Genomic DNA, 19,195 nt, shown 5'->3' with positions numbered 1-19,195 from the left:
AAGCTCCGCCTCCCAGGTTCACGCCATTCTCCTGCCTCAGCCTCCCGAGTAGCTGGGACTACAGGTGCCCGCCACCTCGCCTGGCTAGTTTTTTGTATTTTTTAGTAGAGACGGGGTTTCACCGTGTTAGCCAGGATGGTCTCGATCTCCTGACCTCGTGATCCACCCGTCTCAGCAAGGTCAATTTTTTTAAAGAAGGGAAAATAAAATGATAATCCAGTCAGTGATACAATTAAGCAGCACGACAGTAATAAGTTTTTTGGTGAAAACTGTTACACTAGTACAATTGGTACAATGAGAAAGGAAATACTGTAGCCCCAGTACCACATGCTCAACTTGTATACAAACGGGCATATATATATACTGGGAACAGTAAGTTTAGCAATCCAACAGTGATATAAATTTACCCCTCTTCCTCACTGCAATATCTTAGAATTTCCTTCTTTCTCCCTCAGTCAGCTGTTACCTCTCTGCTTAACACTTCATATAGTAATGGAATCTGTGATGATAGCTGGCAGTTACAAGTAGAAAGTTCCTTTGGAGTTGATGCACACTGGATATTTTCAGGTGGCCTTCTCGTCCATGATAAAATCATTTATTTTTAAATGGAGTCTTGTTCTGTCGCCCAGGCTGGAGTGCAGTGGTGCAACCTTGGCTCTCACTGTAGCCTCAATCTCTCCAAGCTTAGAGGTGATCCTCTCACCTCAACCTCCTGAGAGTAGCCAGGACTATAGGCATGTACCACCACCCCTAGCTAACTTTTTTTTTTTTTTTTTTTGAGACGGAGTCTCACTCTGTTGCCCAGGCCAAAGTGCAGTGGCACGATCTCAGCTCACTGTAACCTCCATCTCCTGGGTTCAACCAATTCTCCTGCCTCAGCCTCTCTAGAAGCTGGGATTACAGGCGTGCACCACAACACCCAGCTAATTTTTTACTTTTATTTTTAGTACAGATGGGGTTTCGCCATGTTGGCCCGGCTGGTCTTGAACTCCTGACTTCAGATGATCCGCCCACCTCGGCCTCCCAAAGTGCTGGGATTATAGGAGTGAGCCACTGCACCTGGCCAATTTTTGTATTTTTTGTAGAGATGGGTTTTGCCATGTTGTCCAGGCTGGTCTTGAACTCCTGGACTGAAGTGATCCACCCTCCTCAGCCTCCCAAAGTGCTAGGGTTACAGGTGTGAGCCACTGTGCCCGGCCACTTTTCATTCTTCTTTTTAGAGACAGGGTCTTGCTCTGTTGCTCAGGCTGGAGTGCAGTGGTGTGCGATCACAGCTCACTGCAACCTTGACCTCCTGGGTTTAAGCATTCCTTCTACCTCACCCTCCCAAGTAGCTAGGACTACAGGTGCATGTCACCACATCTGGGTTTTTTATTTTTGTAAAGACAGGAACTCGCTATGTTGCCCAAGCTGTTCTCAAACGCCTGGCCTCAAAGCGATCTTCCCACCTTAGTCTCCCAAAGTGCTGGGACTATAGGCATGAAACTTTGGTTAATTTTCTAAAATGCACTCAAATCATACTTCAGTATTTTTGTGACTAGCATCTAGATGTGTGTTTTTTTCCCCCTAGATGGTCTTACTAGAAAAAGAGAAAAATGAAGGAAATCTTTTTATCTTGAGCCCCCAACATTATTAGCAGCAAAAACCCAACTCTAAAGGATGCTATGTTTACATTGCAAACAAAAGAGTAGAGAGACAAGCTATAAGTCTGCCTCCTATTTTGCAGTGGTTCAGTAAAGCTAAAAGCAACAGGTAGTGGCAGGGAAAAGGGAACAGAAATAGGCAGGTTATTATTGATGCCACTAGAGCAAGAGAAATGGTTGGGTGGGAAGATTACCTGGGACTTAAAATAGCAGTCAGCATGAGAACTGTTCTCATTCACATTACTCTTGTCCAGAAAGTAGAATTAGAGGCAGGGATTATTCCATATGCTATTGCAAGCAACAGAAGTAATGTATTTCTGACATCACAAAATTTAAATTTACATGCATTTTTTCATGGAAACCTTATCCCATATGAGGTAAGGAAACTGAGCTGTTCCCACTGTTTTTACTCTTAACCCCTTCCAATGCATCCACCACACCAGGTACCAGATTTAACTTCCTAAAGTGAGTATCTGATTGAACATTTCCTTTGCTGAAAATGTTTCAATGGTCCTCTACTTACAAAGAGCTAAAGTCCAAGCTCCTAGCATGGCATAAAAACCCTGAATGATCTGGGCAATGATCACCAATGTCCTTGCTATCTTCACTTCAGCCAGGTAGAACACCCTGTGCTTTCTATTGTCTCTGACATCTGCAGGTCCAACCTCTCCACCAAAAAAGTCCTCCCTCACCTCTCTGCCTTGGTATCTCTACTGAGCTCCTTTCAGAAACTTCCTTGACTTCTAGGCTCCAAGTAATGTACCCTTCCTCTAGGTTCCCAATGCACCCTCAATTACATACCTTGATCACAGCACTTACCATCCAGTATTGTAATGGTCTGTTTGCCTGCCTATCACTCCTATTATACTTTAATTTCTTTAAGAGCAGGGAGTGTTTTACGTGTATACACAGCACCAAACACAGTGCTAAATACAATTTATTGCATGAATGAATGAATGTTGATTCTAACTTCATGTATATTATGGCTGGTCTGGAAACCCAAATTTCATGTCAATTATTTCTAAAGGAAAACATGTTCCAAGTTAAAAAGTAATATGCCAGCCACTATGTAGGTCCCTTTATAAGCCAAGTATAATGCTGGAAAAATTACCTAACCTCTCTGAGCCTCAGTCTCTTCATTTTGCAAAATAATACCTCGTGCTATGAAAATTAAGAAAGACAACTAACAAAGAATGTACCAGTGTCTAATATAGTTGGTACTCAAAAAACGTTTCTCCCTTTCCTATCAGTCTAGGACTGTTTAGGTAACTTTTAGTCCCATAGAACAGAAACTTTCCCTCAGTGTTCCAGACAACAGCTTATTCTCATGCTTCTTTGCTAATGGAGCTGTGCTAGTTCTGTTACACAACTCTGCCACCTCAACCTCCAGCGCTGGTCAAACTGACTTTCACATCTTCCCAATACGCACTACCATGCAGAGCTCTTTCTATCCTTCTCATCTCCAAAGTCAACCCATTCAGTTATCAAACTCACCGAGCATATTTCACACACCAGATACAGTGGCTAACATAGCACCTACCAACAATAAGCTGTTTAATGAAAGAGAATCTTTTTTTGTGTGTGTGGGTGTGTTTTTTTAATGAGACAAGGTGCTCTTTCTATCCTCTCCATCTCCAAAGTCAACTCATTCAATTAACAGACTCACTGAGCATATTTTACACACCAGATATAGTGGCTGACATAGCACCTGCCAACAATAAGCTGTTTAATGAAAGATAATTTTGTGTGTGTGTGTGTGTTTTTATGAGACAGGGTCTCGTTCTGTCTCCCAGACTAGAGTGCAGTAGTGCAATTTCAGCTCACAACTCACTGCAGCTTTGACCCCCCAGGCTCATGCAATCCTCCCACCTCCGCCTCCTAAAGTGCTAGAATTACAGGCATAAGCCACTGACTGTGCCCGGTTTAATGAAAGAGTCTTGATCGAGTGTAGTGGCTCACACCTGTAATCCCAGCACTTAGGGACGTCAAGGCAGGCAGATCACCTAAGGTCAGGAGTTCAAGACTAGCCTGGCCAACATGGTGAAACCCCATCTCTACTAAAAATACAAAAATTAGCTGGGTGTGGTGGCGGGCACCTGTAATCCCAGCTACTTGAGAGGCTGAGGCAGGAGAATTGCTTGAACCCAGGAGGTGGAGGTTGCAGTGAGCTGAGATCGCAGCATTGCACTCCAGTCTGGGTGACAAGAACAAGTGAAAGTCTGTCTCAAAAAAAAAAAGTCTTGATGTGAACTATTTCACTGATAATAGTAGAAGCAGCAACAACTTTTTGAGTGCTTCTTTAAACTATCCATTTGCATGCATTATTTCAACACATCTTCACCATAGCCCATAAGCCATAAAGTGCTTTTTTCTTTCTTTCTTTTTTTTTTTTTTGAGACGGGATTTCATATGCTGCCCAGGATGGCCTTAAACTCCTGGGCTCAAGTGACCCTCTTGTGCCTCAGCCTCCCCAGTAGCTGGAACTACAGGTGCACACCACTGTGCCTGGTTTTCTTCTCTTTTTTAAAAAAAAGATGCTTGAAGAGGTCAAATGGCATATACAATGTTAAACAATTACTATGATAGTCCAGATTCAAATCCTGGTCTTGCTACAAAGTCTAAGCTCTTTTTTTTTTTTTTTGAGATGGAGTCTCACTGTATCACCCAGGCTAGAGTGCAGTGGTGCAATCTCGGCTCACTGCGAACTCGGCCTCCCGGGTTCATGCCATTCTCCTGCCTCAGCCTCCTGAGTAGCTCGGACTACAGGCGCCCGCCACCGCACCCAGCTAATTTTTTGTATTTTTAGTAGAGACGGGGTTTCACTGTGTTAGCCAGGATGGTCTCGATCTCCTGACCTCGTGATCCACCCGCCTAGGCCTCCCAAAGTGCTGGGATTACAGGCGTGAGCCACCGCGTCTGGCCACAAAGTCTAAGCTCTTAACCACCATGCCATACTGCCTCAAGGCAGAGTGGGGAGCATCCAACTCTATCTAAGAGTCAGGAAATTTATTCAACGTGGTAATACTTGAGTTCAGTGTTGAGAGATCATTCATTCATTTGATAAATACAAGTGCCTACAACGTGTCATCCACTGAGGAAGCACTAGGGATAGAGTAGGGAACAAGGCAGGAGATCCCAACTCACAGTATAAAGGGAAGGCAGTGAACAAGTAATTACATCCACCTATTCTTCAAGCTGTCCTCTAACCATTCACTGGAAGAAATTTATCCCTCTCTGAATTCCTACAGTATTTTATTCTAAATGTTCTTTAAGAAAATAATACTTTTCCTTTTTCATGTTATTTGTTTTCCAATTATCAATGACATATTCATTATCAAAGACATCATTTACCATTTTCTCCTTTGTACTTGTTATTTGCATACTTCTTATCTCCCCCATTAGAGTAAAAGCATCTTAAGTATACCTTAAATATCAGATTTATCTTGGTATGCCCCATAGCAACTTACTCATAGTAGATACTTTAATATTCGTTGAATGAGTGAAAACAAAAGAAATTCAGTTTCACAGATAATTTAAGTGAACCAAAATGTTTCTCTTTAGCAGTAAAATATTAAACGATGTTTTCATCAATGTCTTAAGATTTGACTCAGGCCAGGCGCGGTGGCTCACGCCTGTAATCCCAGCACTCTGGGAGGCCGAGGCGGGCGGATCATGAGGTCAGGAGATCGAGACTATCCTGGCTAACACAGTGGAAACCCCATCTCTACTAAAAAATACAGAAAATTAGCCGGGCGTAGTGGCGGGCGCCTGTAGTCCCAGCTAGTAGGGAGGCTGAGGCAGGAGATAGTGTGAACCTAAGAGGCGAAGCTTGCAGTGAGCCAAGATCGCACCACTGCACTCCAGCTTGGGCGACAGAGGGAGACTCCGTCTCAGGAAAAAAAAAAAAAAAAAAAAAAAGATTTGACTCAGGATTATAGAAAAAACTTAATTTCAGATTGGAAAGGCAGAAATAATAAATTCCTAAATACCATAACACAATAGCAATGTACCTCATTTTTATATTAACTATCAACAAGTTTTTTTTTTTGTTTTTTTTTTTTGAGAGAGTCTCGCTCTGTCACCCAGGCTGGAGTGCAATAGTGCAGTCTCGGCTCACTGCAACCTCTGCCTCCTGGGTTCAAGTAATTCTCCTGCCCCAGCCTCCCAAGTAGCTAGGACTACAGATGCATGCCACCATGCCGGACTAATTTTTGTATTTTTAGTACAGACAGGTTTCACTATATTGGCCAGGCTGGTCTCAAACTCCTGACCTCGTGATCTGCCCACCTTAGCCTCCCAAAGTGCTGGGATTACAGGCGTTAGCCACTACACCTGGCCAACAGACTTTCATTTTAAACATGGCTTAGATCATTCTGATACCCTGCCAAATTTCTCTAAAAGGGATTCTGCCCATATCTGGAACAACTGCAGGATAAGATCACATGTGGTTATTGGTTTCTCCTATGTTCTCTCTCCTCGACAGTGGTCAATAATCAAAAGCTACCAGGATAATCACACCAGGGAGACTCCCCACAATTTAAAGGATTACCTCTGTTGGTTTCAGGTTCATCAAGTATCACAAAGGAATCTTCATCAGCACCTAGCCGTGGTTTAATGGAAACATCTACTCCCAGTTGCTTAAGTCTATCCAGAGTAAACCTTCTCACTTTTTCAGGTGGCACAACTGCTGATGATTTATTTTGCTGCCCAGGCTCTTCCACTTTCTCATCTGTTTCTTCTGGATTTTGGGGGTCTTCACCCTCCAGGGCATGAGGTTCAAATGCTACAAGCCCTCCAACCTGACATTCCTCACTGTGATTGTTCCCAAGGAAGTTGGATTCCTGTTGCACCACCGAGCTGTCCCCAGGTGAAGGTCTAATGTCACTCTGCTTCTGTTTCTCCTGAATTTCTAGCTCTTCATTTTTTACCAAATCCTTCCCGGAAGACTCATCTGATCCAGTAATGATCTGGGTTTCCTTTGAAACCACAGGGAGTGCATTAATTTCCACTTCATTTTCTGCACCCGTTGTCTGCTCAGAACCTTTACTGTGGTGATAACTGTTCATTTCAGTGGTATTTGCAGTGTCTGTGATTTCTTTGTGATGGCTTGACTGATATTTAGATGACCTAGAGAAGAGAAAATGAGCTGGAGTTGAAAATTATCCTAAATGTGAAACATTCTCATCCCTTAGTATACATCAGTTAAATCAGTTTTAAGGGAGTGAGAAATCTGAACTTTTTATGCCAGATGTTTGCTACAAAACTAAATGTTCATGAAAATAATAATAATAATTTAATATAATAATAAGAGTGTTCTTACTTCAATAGTGCCATGGCATTTCCCTGGCAAGTGGGCCGGGGTTTACGTTTGAAGAAATCGTGAATGGTTTTATTCTCAGGCATATGATATGGAAGGTTAAGTGCAGACTCTATAAAACAGAATAAAACAAGCAAATATATATACTGCATATTCTGAAATGTCACTTCATATTCAGTTAACCAAACATAATAACCAACGCCATCACTAGAAATAGAAAACTCCCCTTTAACAAAGGCAGAGGAGCTAAGTACAGAAGAGTTCCCTGAAGACCAATGGCTTTTAAACCTAGATGTGAAATCAAAATGATCCAGGAAGTTTTTTAGAAATACAGATTCTTGGATCCCATTTCAAACCTACTGAATCAGAATCTCTGTGGGGCCTAAAAATTTATATACAGTAGTCCCTGCTTATCCACAGGGATACATTCCAACACCTGCAGTGGATGCCTGAAACTGCAGATAGTACTAAACCATGCAGTGTTTTTTTCATCTGATAACTGAGAGGGCTACTAACTGACTAACAGGCAGGTAACGTATACAGTGTGATACACTGGACAAAGGGATTTTTTTTAAAATTCCATGGACCATGGCTGACCACGGGTAACCAAAACTGCAAATAAAGAGGGACTACTACCTCTCCAAAGAATCCTAACAGAATCAGTCCACAGACAACCATTAAATTTCTTCCTTACCCGCATCACAATTCTGAAAATTTCTTCAGTTTATACTAATGGTTCCAAGGACTTTAGAACAATGGCCTTTCACCAAGATAAATTCTAAACTTGATATTATAACCTGAGTTCACATTAGAAGTGTTAAACAAATAAAAGTCCTCAACATCCAAGTTGAGCTTACCAAGAAACATTGTGATTTTGCCTCAAAGTTTACTGGGTTGCATTACCTCGAATAAGGCGCTGAGTCTCACTATGCAGTTGTTTTAATGCTTCTTTACTTAATTTGGCTGCCTTTCTTTCCTTAAAGAAAACAAAAAGTGAGACTACATTAATTACATGAATATCCAGAAAGATAGATATTCATCCCTCAAGAGTTTGTTCTCTCCAAGAAAAGAGGAAAGGAAATAGTAAGCCAAATGCAGTGTATACTCAAGGAATTCATTTAAAGTCTTAGAGAATACATTTGAGTCTCAGAGAATTCGTTCAATCCAATCCATATTTTGTTCCTACTATGTACAAAGCAATATGATGGGTAACAGAAAAATATAATAGACAAAATAAAATATTTATTCCTAAGCAATCCATAAACTCCTGTGTAAAGAGATCAATGTGACTAATATACAGGGCTCTACCTCACCTTCCTCGTGGTTCCTTTTGATAACTCACTTTCTTCCTCAAATGAATAGACCTCACTCTCCAAAGATGGTTCTGTTTTCTAAAAGAAATGGCATGTTGATTATTAGGACAAAAACAAAATTCAAATAAGAGGATGATTTAGTTGAAGTCTACTTTTGTCGTCCAACACCACATCATGCTACATTAATAAATCAATAATCATCGAATAGAAATTATTAAACACACAGCATCCTATTATGCTTAGAAAACAAATTAGATACCTCAAATGGAGTTTGGACCCTTATTTCTTTTACCTCTGCTTACATCTTTCCCTAAAGAGGGATAATAACTCGCAGGAAGCTAAAAAAAAAATCTTAGGAAGAAAAATTATGCTTCCAAATACTCAGGACAACAATGTTTTGACTGATGCCTCTCTTTGATACCCTTCCTGAAACGCTATAGGGTTCATTTCTCAAAGGCTATAGGACTCAAAATTTACATCTCTTCCCTATTATTTACCTGCATCTTACTACACTGTCAAGTATCTTAGTCTTTTTTTTCAGCATTCCTAAAAGGGTAATAACAAAGAACTAGTTTCCAAATAAGTTAGCACGTCTATCACTTGTACTGCAAGTCTCCAAAATTAACAGCTGAAAACTTAAGTCAATTGACACGTTTTTCTTCAGTTAAAAAAAGAAAAAATTAAGGTTCCAACAGTAAATTAAAAATATAGCAAAGGTCAGAGGCAGTTGGTTAACTCTTACTGCAATCATGTTTTACTTGCCTTGTGCTTTTTTACTTTGTTTTTTACAGCTGCTCTTATTGATTCTATTGACTCTTCATCTTCCAATGGAGAGTTATTTTCATCCTCCAACCCAGTTTCAAAAAGGTCTTTATCCATAATAAGACAGCCACTGTCATTAAATGGCTGTTCTACATCATCTTCCTAGATAATACATAAACAAAAAGCATAATCCAATCATTTAAAAATCCAGTATTTCACAACATCATATGGCAATTTGGATCAGGCCAGAAAAAGCCCATGTTTCATCAACAGACAAGCATATAAAATCTAGAACATTCTCACTGGTTCCTAACTCACACTTATCCTTTGAAGTCCAAGTTGTGATTTTATGCAACTGTCTAAAACTAACTTAATAAGCAGTAAATTTTTTTTGAAAAGTCAAATACTTGTTAAGCAACTAGTTTATAAATCTGAGGATGGTTTTTCTAGTTAGCAAACAAGACTTCTGACTGACAGATGCATTAAAAAGCCTTCTTTCAGTTAATATTCATCAGCTCAGAGACAGCAAAGAATTACTCCATGTGCTCATAAAGAAAATAAGAAACCCATTTATTTGGAAATGTCCTCTGCATACCCAAAATAGAATAAGACCAATAAGTTTTATTTTTTTGTTTTGTTTTGTTTTGTTTTTTGAGACAGGGTCTCACTCTGTCATCCCCGCTGGAATGCAGTGGTACAATTACAGCTTATTGCAGCCTCGACCTCCTGGGCTCAAGTGATTCTCCCACCTCACCCTCTCAAGTAGCTGAGACTACAGCTGGGACTACGGCCACCACACCCAACTAATTTTTAAGTTTTTTGTAGAGACGGGATCTCACTCTATTGCCTAGGCTGGTCTTTAACTCCTGGGCTTAAGTGACCCTCTGGCCTCAGCCTCCCAAAGTGCTGGGATTAGAGGTATGCACCTCTGCACCTGGCCAAGACCAGTTAGTTTTAAATAACATACCCTATTATTCTCAACACAAAATAGTCAATTCAAAGCAATATTTGGAAAGCAGAAGCAACCTCGAGTACTAACAGCAACCTTTTCTAAAATGTTAACCTACCCAAGCAATAGCAAATTATTCTTTAAAATGTACCTGGTTTTTTGTTTCCTTCTTTTTCAGCTGTCTAATTTTTTCCATTTTTCTCTCCTCTTTCTCAAGTCTTCTTTTCGATTTTACTTTTGCTTTTCCTGCAGTTCCTTCTTTATCATTTGTGTGCTTTTTGGAACTCTTTCTGTCAATGGTAAAGTCCGTAGAGTTTCCAGACTGAAGACTCAGCTCTAAGCAAGGTTTCACTTGTGCTTCGAGATTTTCCTGATACAAAGACTTCTCCATGTAACTTTCATCACTGTCTGCCAGAGTTTTGTAAATCCTTTTGACTTTTGTATTTTTCCCAGCATAAAAATTCTCTTTATTTTCCTCCTCGGCACTGTCATAGGTAGTTTTCTCTGGAGAGGCATTTGTGTCCTCTGTTTCGGAATCACTGTCTTGTAGAACCTTCCTGTTTTTCAACTTCTTACTTACAAATATCTCTTCATCTGAATCTGGAAGAAACAATTTTCTTTTAATTATACCATCATTTGATCTTCCTCCTAGTCCCATTACTCCTCAAAAATATATTCAGTTATACAAGTGATACATTACATTGTGAAATTATATAACTACTATTAAGAACTGATTGTAGCAAAGCAAATCTAAAAATACATTTTGAAAAACATTTTCCCTGGGAAAAATGTCTCTTACTGGGAAATGTAATTTTATGTATATTTACAATGTGTGAAGTTGTTCTAATCCTCTGGCAGGTGTTAAAATTCCTTTTATTATAGGATGGATGCAATTAACCAGGCAATGTGGTAGCTATTAGACAATCAACAATATAACATAGTTTCAAAAAGGTACCAGCACTGTTATTTTGCTTTTATCATAAAACAAACAATAGGCCGGGCGCGGTGGCTCAAGCCTGTAATCCCAGCACTTTGGGAGGCCGAGACGGGCGGATCACGAGGTCAGGAGATCGAGACCATCCTGGCGAACACGGTGAAACCCCGTCTCTACTAAGAAATACAAAAAACTAGCCGGGCGAGGTGGCGGGCGCCTGTAGTCCCAGCTACCTGGGAGGCTGAGGCCGGAGAATGGCGTGAACCCGGGAGGCGGAGCTTGCAGTGAGCTGAGATCCGGCCACTGCACTCCAGCCTGGGCTACAGAGTGAGACTCCGTCTCAAAAAAAAAAAAAAAAAAAAAACAACAACAAAAAAAACAACAACAACAAAACAAACAATAAGGATGGGGCATTAATGTAATAAATCAAGAGAATAATGAAATTAATCCAATCTACTTACAACTGAGGCTCCTGCATACTATTCCTAAAAATAAAATTACTATTACAAACCTCCTTCACTCAAGGGTCCAATTGTTTCACAGCTGCCCTGTCCACTATCTGAAGGACTATCTGCTTCCTCTTGTGAAATGACTTTTGGATCATTGATTTCCAGGTGAACCTAGAAAATGACAATATACTTTGTATTAACCAGCAGGTGACCGAAAGCTCCAAGTACATAATGACACACAAATCATGGGATCATCAACCTGAACTAAGGAAAGAACCAAATACGATGGTTCCTTGAAGGGATGACATTTAGAATTACTGGACAACAAACAAACAAAAGTTCATTTTTCACCTTTGAAGGATGCTAACAGAACCAACTCCTTTAGTAATGGTAAAAGAATGAAAAGAATCAAGCACTTATTATGCCTTTTCTGTGTGAACTGTTCCCCATATATTGATGAGGGGAAGTTTCTATTTAGAGAAATATCTTAATGAATTAACAAATGATAGAATTAGATTATCACAGTTTTATCAACCCTCAATTAAATAACAGACCTCGGCAATTATCATTAATGGCTGCTAACATCACCAAAAGAGAAACAACCAGACATTATGTGCTGCCTAATAGAAGTACCCAATACTAGCTATAAAGTATTCCTGACAGAACAATCAAATTTGAATCCTATCAAGTCTCTAGATCTAACTACCAAGTTACAGGAAATAGAGTGAATAGGGCAACATGTTGAATAATACCACAGAGATGCAACCTAGATGTGGGAAACTCCACAAGTCAAACTGGGTGGTTTCTTTCTTTCTTTCTTTTTTTGAGATAGGATCTTTCTTCTGTCACCCAGGCTGGAGTGCAGTGGCACAATCTCTGCTCACTGCAACCTCTGCGTCCTGGGTTCAAGCGATTCTCCTCCTAAGTAGCTGGGATTACAAGCGCACACCACCATGCCCAGCTAATTTTTTGTATTTTAATAGAGACAAGTTTTCCCCATGCTGGCCAGGCTGGTTGCAAACTCCTGACCTCAGGTGATCTGCCCGCCTTGGCCTCTCAAAGTGCTGGGATTACAGGTATGAGCAACTGCACCTGGCCTTTGCAATATATTGCAAAGAAAAAAAAAGAGAGGGAGAGAAACCTATAAAGTTAGTTAATACATAAGTAAATGAATATACATGTGTACGCATGTATATTTCCATATATTTATACATGTATGTATATTTCTATATGCTATATTTCTCTTTCTTTTTCTTTTTTTTGAGACGGAGTTTTGCTCTTGTTGCCTAAGCTGGAGTGCAATGGCACGATCTTGGCTCCCTACAACCTCCGCCTCCTGGGTTCAAGCGATTCTCCTGCCTCAGCCTCCCGAGTAGCTGGGATTACAGGTGCGTGCCACCATGCCCGGCTAATTTTTTGTATTTTTAGTAGAAATGGGGCTGGGCGCGGTGGCTCAAGCCTGTAATCCCAGCACTTTGGGAGGCCGAGATGGGTGGATCACGAGGTCAGGAGATCGAGACCATCCTGGCTAACACGGTGAAACCCCGTCTCTACTAAAAAATACAAAAAACTAGCCGGGTGAGGTGGCAGGCGCCTGTAGTCTCAGCTACTCGGGAGGCTGAGGCAGGAGAATGGCGTGAACCTGGGAGGCGGAGCTTGCAGTGAGCTGAGATCCGGCCACTGCACTCCAGCCTGGGCAACAGAGCGAGACTCTGTCTCAAAAAAAAAAAAAAAAAAAAAAAAAGAAATGGGGTTTCACCATGTCAGCCAGGCTGGTGTCAAACTCCTGACCTCAGGTGATCTGCCTGCCTCAGCCTCCCAAAATGCTGGAATTACAGGCGTAAGCCACCACACCTGGCCCTGTATATTTCTATATACATAGATGTATGCTTTATATATGTATGTATATCTTAAAATACATACATATATGTATATACACACATATATAAGTATGCTTTATATATGATATATACACATATATAATATAAACAATTGCAATATGCAACTTCTGATGATGATTCAAAAAAATGTAAATAATTATGCTAAAGTGACATATAAAAATAAATGAAATATCCATGAGTCAAAGAAATCTGAACACTGACTAGATACTTCTTAGGTGTGGTAATAATATTGTAGTTATCTTTTTTTGGAAAGCCCTTGTCTGTTAGATAGGCACACTAAAATATTTATGGTTCAAATAATATGATATCTGGGATTTTCCTCCAAATAATCCCGTGAGAGGAAACATGGGTAGTAGTATGAATGAAACAAGATTGGCCATGATTTGATAATACAGGTTGAACATCTCTAATCTGAACCTGAAATACTCCCAAATCCAAAATATTTTAGCACTGACATGATGTCACTAGATGAAAATCCCACACCTGGCCTCATATGATGAGCTGCAATAAAACCTTTGCTTCATGCACGGAATTATTTTTAAATGCTGTATAAAATTACCTTCAGACTATGTGTGTAAGGTATATATGAAATATAACTGAATTTCATGTTTAGACTTGGGTCCCTCCCCCAAGACATCTCATTAAGTGTATGCAAATATTCCAAAACCCAAAATGAATCTGAAATTCAAAACCCTTAGGTCCCAAGCATTTCAGACAAGACATATTCAAACTGTAGTTGAAGTAAGGTGATGGGTTCATTATACCATCCTTTCTACGGTTGTATAGGTTTGAAAATTTCTAAATAAGACAGTTTAAAAAGTCGCAAATAAAAACCTAAGGAGAGGTGTGTTAGGTGACTTGATCAGTTAGTAACCAAGCTAATCCTAGATGCCAAGTCTGCCTCCTTGGAGTTCTCAGGGCTCTGAATCAACTTATTAATAAAGGGAGAAATATGAACATCAGTAATGTAGCAGGGTACAAGGCCTCACCTGAGTGGTTCCTCAAAAAATCATTAAATTGGCCAGGCATGGTGGCTCACGCCTGTAATCCCAGCACTTTGGGAGGCCGAGGCAGGTGGATCACGAGGTCAGGAGTTCGAGACCAGCCTGGCCAATATGGTGAAACCCCGTCTCTACTAAAAATACAAAAATTAGCTGGGCATGGTGGTGTGTGCCTGTAGTCCCGGCTGCTCAGGAGGCCGAGGCAGGAGAATCACTTGAACCCGGGAGACAGAGGTTGCAGTGAGCCGAGATTGCGCCACTGCACTCCAGCCTGGGCAACAGAGCGAGACTCCATCTCGGAAAAAAAAAACATATCTATATATATATAAAAAAAATTAATTTGGATGCTTGGCACAATTTTTTTTTTTTTTTTTTTTTTTTGATACAGCATCTCACTCTGTCACCCAGGCTAGAGTACAGTGGCAGGATCATGGCTCACTGCAGCCTTGACCTCCAGGCCCAAAGGATCCTCTCACCTCAGCCTCCCGAGTAGCTGGGACTACGGGCGACGCCCGGCTAATTTTTGTATTTTTTTTTTTTTTTTGTAGAGGCGGGATTTTGCCACGTTTTCTACGCAGGCTGGTTTCCAAATCTTGAGCTCAAGCAATCTGCTGGCCTTGGCCTCCCAAAGTGCTGGGATTGCTGAGAATTAATGTGTATGCACTGACGATCCTTTCAACAATCCAAAGCATTGAAACTGTTACTTCTGTTTGTGAATGTGGAAACCGAATTTAGGTAACCAGACAGCTCAAGGAATAGGGCTGCTTTGAATGACGATTCTCTTCTAGGCAATTTGCAGCAACATCAAAGGGCAGGGTGACATTTGACGTTGGGGTGGGGTGAGGTCTCAAAAAATTCAGTAATCAAAATAAATATTAATGCAATATTTTTAAAAAAATTAAATCAATAATCTACGGCTCATGAGGTAAATAATACACCCGCTTTTGTAGATAAAGTTTATTGGAACCAGGGACGGGATTAGGGTGAGGTGAGTAAGGCAAGGTCGTGCAAATGACTGGTCAGATCTTGTCTCTGTTTAAACGTCTGATATTTTGTTCAATATCAAATCATAAAAACTTTTTTGCATTAATTTCGGTTTTTTTTAAAAAAAATGCATTAAAATATGAGTTTGATGATTGAGTGTTTTGGCGCCCCTTTAAATTTTGCTCCTAAGGCGAGAGTGCCTTGCCCGAATCCGGCCCCAGAAAGGACACAGGTCTGGAAACATCTATTTTCTACGCCCAATTTCGCCAGGGAGGTGTGAGCCACCAGCCAGGAGCCCCAGCGGTGACTTCCCACTCGGGGCCCCGTAGGAAAACGCAAAGGGCCTCCGCGCGATGACCTCCAGGGCCCCTCCCAGGCCCAATGTGGAACCCCCTAACACCCTCGTCCTCTCTTTGCGGAGAATCCCGCCCCGCACCCCTGCAGCCCGGTTCGGCCAGAGCCTCCTGGCTTTCAGGGCACCCTGAGGGGAGGAGCTTCCGCGACAGGAAACGCGCCAAAGGGGAGGGCTGGCGGCAGGAACCGGCTGAGGAGGGGCTGGGCTGCCGGCAGCGCGCGCCGCAGAGACCTGGAGCTCCCCGGCCACGGAGCCCGAAGCGCGGGAAGCCTGGCGGCGGGACGGGACGCCTGGTCGGAACCCATCCCGACCGAGTCTCGAGGCTGCGGGAGCCGACGCGGTGAACGCCGGGAGCCGCAGTCCTCCCGTCCGGGCGCCCCGGGTCAGCGGTGTCTACCCCGGCCCACCTAACCCCTCGGTGCCGGGCCTTCGCAGCCCCGGTGGGGGGCGTGTGCGTAAACTCACCTCAGAACCCACCTCGCCCGTCATGACTCCTGCCTCCCCGGTGCTCCGTTAGGGACGGAGCTGTCTCTGGTTCCCTCAGCCGGAGAGCAGCGGCTCCCGCCGTCTCCAGCCCGGCAGCGCTGTTCGAGCTTTCCCGCCCAGCCAGAGTGGAGGTCCCACCCCCATGGTTTGCACCAATCCAGAGGGGATTTTCCAGCGAGTCCCCGCCCCATTCCGACCCACCAATCACGCAGCGCCTCCGGCCGACCTCAAATAACCCAGGCTGGGTCGCAGCTGCTGGTAGCGGCGCCTCGGGGAGCTGGAGGTACACTGGGGCGGGCAGTAGGTACCAGGCGAGCAGTGGTCTTTGACCATTGACACTTGCCAAAGCAGGAAGTGCGGTTGGAGGGGTGAGTCTTCGGGGGGAAGTGAGCTGGGAAACGGTTCCTGGGCACCTGGGAGTGTCCTGTACCTGAACCTTTTTAAAGGGATTCCAAGGTCCCCGTGGGATTTTCTCCACTGACTTCATTTCTGGAGCAGCTAGATCCTGTCTGCCTTTTGTACACGACACTTACCACTGAATATATATATATACACACACACATATATACACTCTCACACATATACACACATAGACACACACACATATATGTACACACATATATGCACACACACACATATATATGTATACACACACACTGGTTTTTTTTTTTTTTTTTTGAGACGGAGCCTCCCTCTGTTAGCCAGGATGGAATGCAATGGCGCGATCTCGGCTCACTGCAGCCTCCGCCTCCCGGGTTCAAGAGATTCTCGTGCCTCAGCCTCCCGAGTAGCTAGGATTACAGGCACCCGCCACCAATGCCTGACTAATTTTTGTATTTTTAGTAGAGACGGGGTTTCACCATGTTGGCCAGGCTGGTCTCGAACTCCTGACCTCAAATGATCCGCCCCGCCTCGGCCTCCCAAAGTGCTGGGATTACAGGCGTGAGTCACCGCGCCTGGCCCACTTTTATTTATTAAAGACCTTTAGTCTTTAAAAACTAAAGTGTAGGGAGGCCGGGCGCGGTGGCTCAAGCCTGTAATCCCAGCACTTTGGGAGGCCGAGACGGGCGGATCACAAGGTCAGGAGATCGAGACCATCCTGGCTAACATGGTGAAACCCCGTCTCTACTAAAAATACAAAAAACTAGCCGGGCGAGGTGGCGGGCGCCTGTAGTCCCAGCTACTCGAGAGGCTGAGGCAGGAGAATGGCATAAACCCGGGAGGCGGAGCTTGCAGTGAGCTGAGATCCAGCCACTGCACTCCAGCCTGGGCGACAGAGCGAGACTCCGTCTCAAAAAAAAAAAAAAAAAAAACTAAAGTGCAATGACCTGATATTGGCTCATCGCAACCTCCGCCTCCCGGGTTCAAGCCATTCTCCTGCCTCAGCCTCCTAAGTAGCTGGAATTACAGGTATATGCCACCACACCCAGGTATTTTTTTTTTATCTTTAGTAGAGATGAGGTTTCACCGTGTTGGCCAGGCTGATCTCGAACTCCTGACCTCGTGATCCGCCCGTCTCAGCCTCCCAAAGTACTGGGATTACAGGCATGAGCCACCGCACCTAGCCTATCCCAAACAATTCTAATCCCAGCTTTGCCACTGTGCTGGCCATTATTTTTTGCCCCTCCAGGTTAATTCTCTGTCCTTCCTTTACCCTGTTTTGTGTTAAGGCAAGGCTGACCTGTCTAGACTGTATTATCCCAGCTCCCTTGCCCTCTGGCTTCTGGTTGGGTCAGGCCCCTGTAAAGGCACTTTATAAGGTGACTGTAAGGAGATGAGAGACCACCAGGAAAGAAAGGTCAGAGTATTTATTGCTCACTTCACCCTCCATGGTCATATCCACTGCCAGCCCAGCTTGCCCAGGACTTTCCTAGTTTTAGCACTGAAAGTCCTGCATCCTGAGAACCTCCTCAGTCACAGGCATACCAAATAGTTGGTTCATCACCCAATCCACTGGCCTCCTCTTCCAAATTTCCAGCTTTAGCTGGGTTCAGAAAAAAGCTCCCTTTCCACATCTTCATTTCTCTACCTCCCCATCATCTCTCAACCCACTTCTGCCCCCACCACCAAAAACAGCCCATCATCCATCCTCTTCTCTTTTTGTGTCCTGGTTTATCCACCTTTTCATCCACTTTACTATTAATTTCTACATCAATGACTCCCAAATATACATCTATGGCACTCCCCATCATATGTGGAGGGCTAATGTTTGTTGAAGCCTTAGTGACAGAAACAGTTGCAAGGATTTTATAAGTGTTATCTTATTTAATCTTCAGAGTAAACTTGTAGGTAATATTATTATCTCTTTCTTAGAAGATGAGAAAAGCAAACTTTTAAAAGGCTAGAAACTGGTGGAGCCAATTTTCAGACTCGAGGTGACTTCAGAGTTCATACCCCTCAGAGAGACCCTGCCTGAGCATCCTCTGTGTTCTCCCTCCTCCTGTGCTGCTTTCCCTGCTAACACTTCCCTTTGCCTGAAATTTTATTTATATCTATTTGTCTGTTGTTATTCCAAGAGGACAGGCACTTTGTTTTCTTTGCCTCTGTATCTTTGCAACCTAGAATTATCTTTCTTAAACTTGAGCATGCATCAGAATAATCTGAAAGGCTGGTAAAAACAGCGATTGTTGGGTCCTAGTGCCAAAGTTTCTGATTCAGTATATCTGAAGTGGGGTCCAGGAATGTATACTTCTTTCTTTCCTTTTTTTCTCGCTGAGTGCAGTGGAATGATCACAGCTCATTGCAGCCTCAACCTCCCAGACTCAAGCAGCGCTTCCACCTCAGCCTCCCAAGTGGCTGGGACTATAGGTGTGCACCACCATGCCCAGCTAATTTTTTATTTTGTAGAGAAGGGGTGTTACCATGCTGCCCAAGCTGGTCTCAGACTCTTGGACTCAAGCAATCTGCATGTCTCAGCCTCGCAAAGTGCTGGGATTATGGGCATGAACCACCATGCCCCACAGGAATGTATATTTCTAACAAATTCCCTGGTGATGCTGGTGTTGCTGATCTGGAGACCACACTTTGAGAACAAAGGGCTTAGAACATCCCAGGTTCAAGGTAGGAAAACTGATGAATATTTGTTGAACTAATTAATTCAT

The 19,195-nt window shown here is 42.8% G+C and overlaps 1 protein-coding gene across 1 annotated transcript in view; it reads right to left on the bottom strand.

The window, feature by feature from the left end:
• The window catches only part of CLSPN (claspin), a 38,155-nt gene extending 21,917 nt beyond the window's left edge, over positions 1-16,238 (bottom strand). Inside the window, exons 1-8 of the mRNA XM_015135221.3 lie at positions 16,074-16,238; positions 11,430-11,538; positions 10,136-10,584; positions 9,036-9,197; positions 8,274-8,351; positions 7,864-7,936; positions 6,964-7,072; positions 6,193-6,770 (exon numbers count right to left, since the gene is read on the bottom strand). Coding sequence (XP_014990707.3) covers positions 6,193-6,770; positions 6,964-7,072; positions 7,864-7,936; positions 8,274-8,351; positions 9,036-9,197; positions 10,136-10,584; positions 11,430-11,538; positions 16,074-16,097 — 1,582 coding nt within the window. The 5' untranslated portion in view covers positions 16,098-16,238. The remainder of the gene's footprint in view (positions 1-6,192; positions 6,771-6,963; positions 7,073-7,863; positions 7,937-8,273; positions 8,352-9,035; positions 9,198-10,135; positions 10,585-11,429; positions 11,539-16,073) is intronic.
• Between the last annotated feature and the right edge of the window lie 2,957 nt (positions 16,239-19,195).

Source organism: Macaca mulatta, chromosome 1 (genome assembly GCF_049350105.2).
Source record: "Macaca mulatta isolate MMU2019108-1 chromosome 1, T2T-MMU8v2.0, whole genome shotgun sequence".
In the NCBI taxonomy this organism is placed as follows: domain Eukaryota; kingdom Metazoa; phylum Chordata; class Mammalia; order Primates; family Cercopithecidae; genus Macaca; species Macaca mulatta.
The sequence above is the reverse complement of the archived record's forward strand: the minus strand, read 5'-3'. Positions and strand labels throughout refer to the sequence as shown.